The 9,916-nt window shown below is 33.0% G+C and overlaps 1 protein-coding gene across 1 annotated transcript; it reads right to left on the bottom strand.

Moving 5' to 3' along the window:
• Positions 1-1,246: 1,246 nt before the first annotated feature.
• LOC133303202 (1-aminocyclopropane-1-carboxylate synthase 3-like) lies at positions 1,247-2,844 on the bottom strand. The gene is made up of 3 exons (XM_061503080.1): positions 2,698-2,844; positions 2,329-2,621; positions 1,247-2,228 (listed from the first exon to the last, which is right to left on the bottom strand). The coding sequence occupies exons 1-3, from the start codon at positions 2,842-2,844 to the stop codon at positions 1,247-1,249; spliced, it is 1,422 nt and encodes a 473-aa protein (XP_061359064.1).
• Between the last annotated feature and the right edge of the window lie 7,072 nt (positions 2,845-9,916).

Raw genomic sequence — 9,916 nt, 5'->3', positions numbered from 1 at the left:
CGACAAGGCCAAGTGTTCTCAACAGTTTAAAAAAAGATTTCTTGCAAGTAACTCTTGCGCGCTTTTTTGATTGCGTGGTTAGTTACGAGATTTAAAAAAGTACTTTCAAGTTCAAACTTCAACATCTGCCCCCACAGATTTTACTTGGTTTACAGCACATTACGTAGCCCTTTCTTACAATTGAAGAGAGAAAGCTGGAGCTCCTTTAGGAACTTGTCTTAACCAAAAACACAGGAAAAAGTTATTATTATGTAATACCGAAATTTTAAGTATATCAGAAACCCATTGACTTTTTTGCCTCTGACCCATACACTACAAGTTCTCCTACTCATACGCCTTGAAAAATGTAAGGTTGAAAACAGTGAAATGGGTATAAAAGGTCGGTTTGTGGAAGACGGGCCGCCAACGTCGGCAGCCCAATCCATCGTCTGCGGCCGCTTATCTCGCCGGTGCCATTAATTACGTACACGTAAGCTTTTTTAAGCAATGTGCTTATTCAACCCATGTCATTATTATTTAATACAAGGAAGCTAGCTATAAGCATGATATCAAACCTTTGCAATGCCTAATTAAGTATTAAACCTTCAACACATTAATTAACTAACAATTATATATTCAAACTTTTCATTGATAATAGCAAGATTTTTATGGTCGGGGAATAATCAATTTTTTCATGTTCGAGTTAGTCCACATCATGATAGTTAAAATCTCGATTTAAATCTTAAATTTTATGATTTTACAATTTTTTTCAATCAAAACAATTGTACCAAAATTCTAAACGCTTTTATGATTTTACGATTTTTCTTATGTTAAGATTTTACGTCTTACGATTTTTATCCTCCTTCCAATTTTAAATAAAATCCCGATTTTAACTACCATGCATATGCTCGTACCCTGCTCAAATAGATGAAATAATTGATAATAAAAAATAATAATTATTATATAAATCAAACTCTTCATTGGTGATACAAAAGGAGATTTTCATGGTACAATAATTAATGACTGAGATCGAACTCATACAAACCAGGCAATAATAATAATGCCAACACTACACATCCACATGGACAGAGTGCTTTACCTCTCTCTACAATTTTATCACAAAAGATAAAGAAAAATGGACATTTTTCAACTACACCACCAGTAATATTGGGGAGACAAAAAGAAAAAGAAAAAAAAATGAAAATTTAAGAAGTGAATATTAATTGTGCATGCAAATTCAGAGACTTCACACACTGTTATGACCAGGCTACCGTTCTTCTTGTTCACGATGATCACGAGACGATAACCGGAAAACCCACTTGGTGAGAGACTTTCTTTTCGAAGTTCCGTTAGACTGAGCTCTACGCTCAGCGCAACCATTCCCGGTGGACTCAACAACGAAGGCCTTCAATCGTTTCATGGCCAAGTTTAGAGTCTCCTCGGACATGTTAGCGAAACACACACGGAACCAACCTGGCTCCGTGCAATGGCACGATGAACCGGGTGAGATGTTTAACCCAACTTGGTACACTATTTTCTTCCACAACTCCATCTCAGCTTCAAACGTGTTTGAATGCAAAAGATGCCTCATATCAACCCAACAAAACAAGCCAGCATTGCTTTGAAGACAGTTAATGCCTGCTTTCTGTAAGCCCAAAACGAGCATTCTATGTCGTTGTTTAAGCCTCTTTTGGTTTTCAGCGATGTAGTTTCGTGTGAACTTTTTGTCCCCAAGCATCGCTGAGAGGAGGTATTGTGTTTGTGAGGAGACCAAGCCAAAGCTTGACATTTTCGTCGCCGCAGCCACAACGGTGTCGTTCTCGGAGTAAATGGCACCCACGCGAAAACCCGGCAAACCCAAGTCTTTAGAGAGACTATAGACAACATGAACTCTGTTCCAAACTTGAGCATCAGAATCTTGAAGATCATTTCTTTCCTTCAGGATTTCCATGATGCTGACGAAGCCTGGTGAGCTAAAAACAGTCCCGGAGTAAATCTCGTCGCTTATCAAATGCATATCTTTGTCTTTGATGAAGTCAACGAGAATGTTCAATTCACTCCGAGACATTGTGGTGCCTAGCGGGTTTGACGGGTTTGTAACCAAGATGCCTTTGACTCTAAGGTTTCGCTTGCGTGCCTCTAGATACGCTTGTTGCAATGCAGGCTCAGTAATTTGGAAGTTATTTGAGCTCGTGCATTGAATTGGAACAATGTCAACCCCAGTTCGCCACTTGAGGTCTCTGTCAAACCTGAACAAGTGAAAAGTTTCACGCAGGTTGGTTAAAAATGTGAATCGTTTTATTCATAACAAAAGGAGAGTAATATATAGGAAGTAGATTATGTACTCACCCTGGGTAATAAGGAGTAGGAAGTAGAAAAGCCTCTCCTTGTTCGGCAAGACAGAACATTAGAGTCTCGTTTGCTGAAGTAGAACCTGCGGTGAGAACGATGTGGTTGGGATCAAAACTCACTTTGTTCCCTCTAATCTCAGCCATGAAATCCACCAATGCCTTTTTGAAAGAAGGGAGTCCATGGTAGTCTTGGAAGAGAGCCAGTTCTCGGAATATGGATTTTCCATCTCGCTTGAATGCTGTTACGTCTGGGTTCTTTGCTAGCCATGACTCCAGGAGATCAAAAGAGAGCTGCATAAGACAAATTTCGTAAGCCACCACCTTTTACGGAATGGACAAGTTATGGAATATATAAACAATGTCTAACCTGATTCTCTGCAAGACCCATCTGAATAATTCCCTTCGAATTAAGAACCTCGTCGTAGGGGTTGTTCTCGTATTCCTGCCATCCTAAGAAATATGAAGAATCTTGGCCGTGACTTTTACACGTTGCTTTTGTAGACAAGAACCTCATTTTATTTTTTGGGATGGTTGGAATGAATAAATTAAAGAGGTGTTTCTATGAAGAACTATAACTCTCAAGCAAGCAAGGAGAAGAAGAAAGAAAATTTTGAGAGGTAGAGAAATGGAGGTCTCCAAGTTGAAGATGAATTGGTGGGTGTAGTAAGGAGGAGGGTATATATATATATATATATATATATATATATCGCAGAGTCCTACTAGCATCGAAGGCCTCGTGGTAATGCAGAAACACTTTTGACTAAAATATAGTCTTTCTCGATATGAAGAGAGAGAAATAGAGGAAGGAGACAGAACCTATGAATAAATGCGTTAATTTAAATGCGCTTTGTCCACCGCCCCAACCATGTCACGGGAAGACCACGCTCCTAAGTATCACTCAATAATGAGCAGCGACAAAAATTGTTTTTTTTATTTGTGGCATGTGTCCCCCACCTGGTATAATCTCGCGTGGGATTTCAAGTTTATATGACTCAAGAAATTATGAATGTTTTTCTTTTATTTCTTATTTCCCTTGATGTCAACTTACTCGTATTAATTATGTCTACATTGGTTAAAAAGCGACGTGATAGGATAAAAGTAGGATATGATACGAGGTTAATAAGGGTAGAATATGATATTGGATTGGTAAATTTATATCATGTCATGTGTTTGATGAGCACCTGATTATCAATCTGATAAGATTATGTAGAAGGAGAAAGAGGAAAGAAAAAAATAAATATAATGTAATAAATACAAATATATTGGATAGCGTGAGAATATATTGGGTATCCAATATTGGTATCCTATCTTGTTGAATCCTAACTCAGCTCCCCCTATAAAATAAGAAATCATGTATTGGATAGAATAAAAGGAGACATAAGATAAACTAATTATATCATATTGACTTACCAAACAAGAGATAAAAATAGGATATAATAAGTTATCATATCTTATCTTCTTTATCAAATGCTCCAAACAAACCTAAAGGGTTTATGAACGTCAGAACCTTTTTTTCTTTTTCTTTTTTGTCATATCACTATAATAAATTTGACATGGTCCCATTAAAAAAAAGGTGGTTCCATCCTTTTACGAGACATTCATAATAAATTAAAGGAAAAAAATATACTTATCATTAAAAAAATTTATAATTTTTACAACTAATCTAATTAATGTTGATTTCCGTCAATCTAACGATTATAATTTATTAGAAATTATGGAGTCACATTGATTAATTAATTATTAATTCCTAATAAATTATAACCGGTAGATTGATGAAAATCAATGGTGATTAGATTGGTTATAAATGTGATAAAATTTTTTGATAGTAAGTATATCCTACCCAATAAGTTAAAAGTTGGATTTAAAGGAGAGAAAAAAATTCACTTTTAAGAAGAAGATATATCCATGTGGGTACATATGACGTATCTAAGAAATTTTCCTTGGTCTGAATGCATATAATGCAGTGAAAAACATAGAGGAACAATTGTGATGTAACTTGGGAGCAGGGGTGAAAGTAGGTTTACAAGGGCTACGGCTTAGCTTATATCAGATCAAATTTGGCCGGTTACATATAGTCAAATAAAACAGGCTCGGAATTTTTAAAAAAGCCTATTTATAAAATAGTCTATAGGCTTTTTTTTACATGTTCGGCCTATAAGCTTATAGGCGACCTATATAACATTATTTATTTTATATAAAATAAAATAATATTATTCATAATAGTACCAAATGGTGAAAGTTCACTTGGTGCATTTGAGCTCAGTAGATGGTGGAAGGACTTAGGTTCGATCCCATCAATACTGCCTTTGGGAGTGACATAAAATTTGTATCAATCTCTACAGTAGCATCAGAATCAACATTTAGTGTTGAAGGAAGAGTTATTAATGCCTATCATTCTTATTTGACTAAAGATATCATCCAAGCTTTAATATATGGTAGAGATTATTAGCTACGTAATAAGTATGGCTTGAAGAAAAAATAAAAGATATAAAAAGGTTTTTTCTTTTTATTCTTTTTTTTTTCTTTCTATTCTTTAATCTTGTTTTTTTTCTACGTTTACAAATTGTTTGCCAACTTATATAACCTTGGAATTATATTTCTCTACTACAAGCATCATGATGCATTTGTTGAATTAATGCAGTTATTTTGATTTACATAGTATGAATTTATTCGTTGGATATGATGAAATATATATTATTTAGTTTGGACATCTTGTTTATGAAAGTGATTTAAATGCAGATTGTGATAAGTTGTTGTTGTGATTCATGGTTTTGTTTGAACGTTGAGATTGTGTTTTTTGTTTTAACAATAAAATTTGAGTATGTTATGAAGTTGATTCATGTTCTACTTGAAAGTTAAAAATTAACAGACTAACAGATCAAGTCAGACCATTTGTTTTTTTTATAAATAAATTAGGTCATACTATCAGTTAGACTCATATTATGCTATCTGGTCACATCAAATTAAAAAATTTTGACATAAATTTAAACTTTTTCCAACAAAACTCAACTCAGCTCAACCTACTTTCACCACTACTTTGGCAGGAAGGGGATATGGCATGTGGACTTTGTAAAGGCACAAAGAACGCCATACTGACAACAAATCTCATGGAAAATGGGTCAGTGTTGTGACCCACAAGTCCATGAAGACTTAATTTGGACCCTTAGGTTAAGACCATGGCATGGTCCATATGTTCCCTGGCTGCACTAACCCCCCTCCAATTTGTGTCGGCCATTTTCTTCAACTCACTTTTAACCTCCCCAAGCATGCCCCCTATTTTTCTCCATTCTTTATTCCTTATTCCTTGTCTTAATATACTTGCAATAGCTAGCTAACAAATTTGTTGATTTGGAGTCAAAATTTTACGATCTGCATTGGGTATCAAGACGATGTTACACATATATTTCTCCTTTTTCCGTATTCATTTTAAGTATACTTTTGCAGCTAGAGATTATATATATCACGTAAGCATATCAATTACGGAATATCAAATTGATTGGTCAAACTTAGAAATTTATATTAATATTATTTTCATGGTAATGGAATCTGAACCATATATACTATAACAAGCAAACAAAACAAAATTTCATCACGGCGATGCCATGTGTTAATGCCCACACTTTCTGTTTCCTTGAATAGTTCTTCTATTTTTTTGTTCTTAAAAACTGTTATGATTGAAACAGAATAGAAAAAACATGATCATTAATAATCTAGTTCTTGATTTTCTTCTATACTGACGACAATAATGGTTTGTTTTCTATGAATTTAAAATTATAATAACAAAGATTCTCAATCAGGTGGTTCCCAATAGTGAGGCCCACACTAAACGGAGTTGATAGAGAGGTCTTGGTATTTATCTCGTGGAGGTTGAAGATTGGTGGGTTGTTCAAGGTTGAAACTAGAATATAAAGTTTACAAGGTAAAACAAAATTTTAATGAATTTAACTTTATATTTTTCAAAAACAATAACTAAATTTAAAGAAATATTCTTTCTCTCATTATTATTATTGTTATTGAGCTTTAAATATTCTTTGAAAAAAAAAAAAAAAACATTAGAAGGTATATGTGGAACGGAGAAAGTCCTGAATGCGCTTTCGCCCCTAGTTTGGTACCTAGATTTTACCTTGTCTTCACAAAAAGGCATAATGTAATAAAAAGAAAGGCATTGCTTATAATTTTTACCTAGTTTGGTACCTAGATTTTAAAAGGATGCAAATGAAGCAATAATTGCTAATCACTTGCAACCTGTCATCCGCCCTTGGTTTTTTAGCTACCTGATTTCTTAGTATTCAATTCGATTATTCACATTAGAAGAAGTCAGAGGGTCATCTAAGCCAAAAATAAATAATCTCATTTGAGTGATATCTCTATTAGCACAGTTAAATATAGAGACAATGGTGAAAGCGTTGATCCATTTAGGTAATAAAGTGATCAAAGTGACGGTTAACTAGGTAGGTGAGGTAGTGGTGACTTTGACAGCGCAACTGCAGATCAAGGAGATACCCCGCTCACTGATTTGCGTAGCCTCTTTTATTTTCTTTTGTCTTGTTTTAATTGCTTTGATGGTTTTCCCCTTTGTTTTTAACATTGTTGCTAAGAATAGTGAGCGACAGCTAATGATGCATTTAGCTTTCTGGCGTTTCGAGGTTGAGGCAGGTCGCCTGAAAGAAATCACTGTAAAGTAACCCTAGCTAGCAGCTAAAAGCATAATGATGCATGATAAAGAAGCATGACAATTTAAAATAATTATGATATTTAAAGATTATTGTGTTATTTAGATATAATTAGGTTATTTTTAATAATTGTAAAAAAAAACTTATTTTGGAATTTTCTTCTTCTTTTTAAGAATTTATTAATGATAATTTATATGTTCTCCAAAAAATATTGTAATATTATAATTTTCTATTTCATTTAATTTGATTTAATTGGGATTTTAAATTTTAAAAATTAATATTTGATTAAAAGTTTATACTTCAAATTTATAATGTATCAAAAAAATTATAATAATTTTTTTATTTTTGAATTATAAAAACCTGAAACCTTTTTTGGTGTTATGCATTATGTAAAAAATTATATTAATTGGTAAAGATTATTTAGTTTGAATTAATCCGAAGTGCTTTGGACTACCTAGAATCATGGACTCAAACACCCTAAGCCTCAATCGACAAGGTTCATATCCAATTTCATAAATTATAATCCAAATATTTTAATCAATTTACAACTAAAATAGAAAAAAAAAATATAGTTGCTCAAAACACAATATCATCACCATATTAATCATCTTGAAATTTATCCAAGATAAGCACTCTTGTATTGATATCTTCAAGAACAAGTCCTTCTTTGCTTTAGTATTAAACAAATCAATTGCCAAGAACAAATTCTTGTCATCCAAATTTAGAATCTCTTTTAAAGCATCCCAAATATTAATCTATCTTTCTTTATCTCTTTCTGTAGTACTTTTGCTTTCGAACTATATTGGTTGTAATTTGGTTAAATTATTTGAGTTATATTTTGGTTGAATTATTTTGGTTGTATTTTGATTGAATTATTTGAGTTATTGATATGAGATTTTCTTGCTATCTTTTAATTTTCTTACAAATTTTATTTTCTTCTTTTTTAATTATTTGCATTATCATATTTTTTTTATACATATAATGTCACAATCGAGCATGCATGTATGAAGGTGATGACCTAGAGGAAGAATAAAAAGATAATGAAGAAATAGATGAAGAATTTCATAAAGCCTTGTACATGTCCATGATAACAATTTAAGCATTGATGCATGTGCTAAATTAGTTTTTGATTATGATGCGTGGTGAACATATTGAATGTCCATTAACCTCATGACAAATTACTAGTATAAGATATGACTATATATATATATGACATGTATTGAATGAGAATACTGCTATCTTTTGGCAAGTAATTCTTGTAAAAAAAGAATGGCCAAATAATAACACAAAAGACGGATGAATTGTGTTTTAAACTTTTTCTGAAAGAAACAAAAAAAAACCCCTTGAATTTAAACAATTAACAAATATTCCCAACCCTTAAACAGATTTAAAATATCATAAACAATGAATCAAAAAGAGTTACATGCAGCGAAAATTAAAAGGATAGGGAAAAGAGAATAAGACACCAAGATTTATTCTGTTTCACTCTCCAACCACTTGAGAGCTACATCTAGAATATCATTGATCGTTCCACTATCATCAAGCATCCAATCGGTGCTTGAAGAAATCGTTTTACAAAAAGAATTTTACAAGACCTGCAATCTCCCCGATCACACTTAACCCGAACCCCCTCCGGATCACTTCACTCATACACAAACCAATCATAATCACTCAAGCTATCTAGAACCTGTAGAGTACCCTCCCTATGTCTAGAATTATATAACAAACCAGAAGAAAATAGAAGAAGAAGAAATTTAAGGAGTGTTGGGTGCTGGTGTTTTGAAGAATGTTCCCTTACTTAGTCTATCAAGAGAAAACTCATTCGTTCTCAAGATCTTGACCCAGTCGCACAAGTGTACGCATCAAATAATCAGTGAGATCATTAGTGCCCAAATTATCGTTCCACGAAGATAGTAACTCTAAATAATATTTTGAACTAATCTAAAAGAATTTGAAATAAATAAAAGAACAGTTTTGAACTGTTTGGCCTTTCGTTCTGTAGTACCTTAAAGATTTTCCCTTAAGATAGTAGGTTCAAATTGACTCTAAACAACTCCTAGCGTCGTTATATATTAAATCCTTCTTGATTTTAGGAGGAACAAAAAAATCATGGGAGGTTTGGTGTTGTGATAACATAATATTAATTGCAGAATTTAAAGTTAACAATAATCAAGAGACAACAAGATGGTGTGATTAATAGAAAATAGTTTTAACAAAGGGAACAGATCTACTGTTCATTCTTAAATAGTTATGTTCTCAACTCAAGACTTAACCCTTCTGAATTTGTTCAGATCTTTTCATTGCCACTTCTGATTCCTCAGCTCATGAATAAATGGCTCACAAGTTTTCATATTCCTATGGCTCCCTTGACTCCAACAGTTACTTAGTACAGAACCTCCAGGGAATGAGGTAGTTCCTTATTCCTAAGGTAACCAGTAAGATTGTTTCCACAATCTTACCTTCCTTCTATGATTAAGTTGTCTCAAAACCCTCCTTTAAGGGAGTTCCTTTATCAGTTTGTGTTCAATTTCCATTGATACCAAAGAATTAAAATTACTTGAATCATAGAAATACAAAAAGGTTCAGTGCAAGAGTTTTGAACATAGTTCTTTAAGAACTTCACAATTTTTCCATTCCAAAATTACGTAGCCCATGGCTGAAAACACAAACATAGTTATTTTAATCTGAAATCTTATAGACCCGAAATTCAGGTTAAAGATAACAAATAGAAGAGAAAAGAAATAACAGACGTATATTAACAAACATCAAGTCTTACAATACTGAGAAATAAAATGGAGAAATATGGAAATCTGCTCGTGAGGAGTCTCAAATGGTGATGAAGAATGGGAAAAAGGTTGTTATAACTTAGCCATTATTAAAACTATACAAGTTATAAAACAAAAACTTAAGCTA

This window comes from Gastrolobium bilobum, unplaced genomic scaffold (genome assembly GCF_033153095.1).
Source record: "Gastrolobium bilobum isolate Gb01-03AN ecotype WA unplaced genomic scaffold, APGP_CSIRO_Gbil_v1 utg2492, whole genome shotgun sequence".
In the NCBI taxonomy this organism is placed as follows: domain Eukaryota; kingdom Viridiplantae; phylum Streptophyta; class Magnoliopsida; order Fabales; family Fabaceae; genus Gastrolobium; species Gastrolobium bilobum.
Note: the sequence above shows the minus strand (reverse complement) of the source record. Positions and strands in the feature narration are given on the sequence as shown.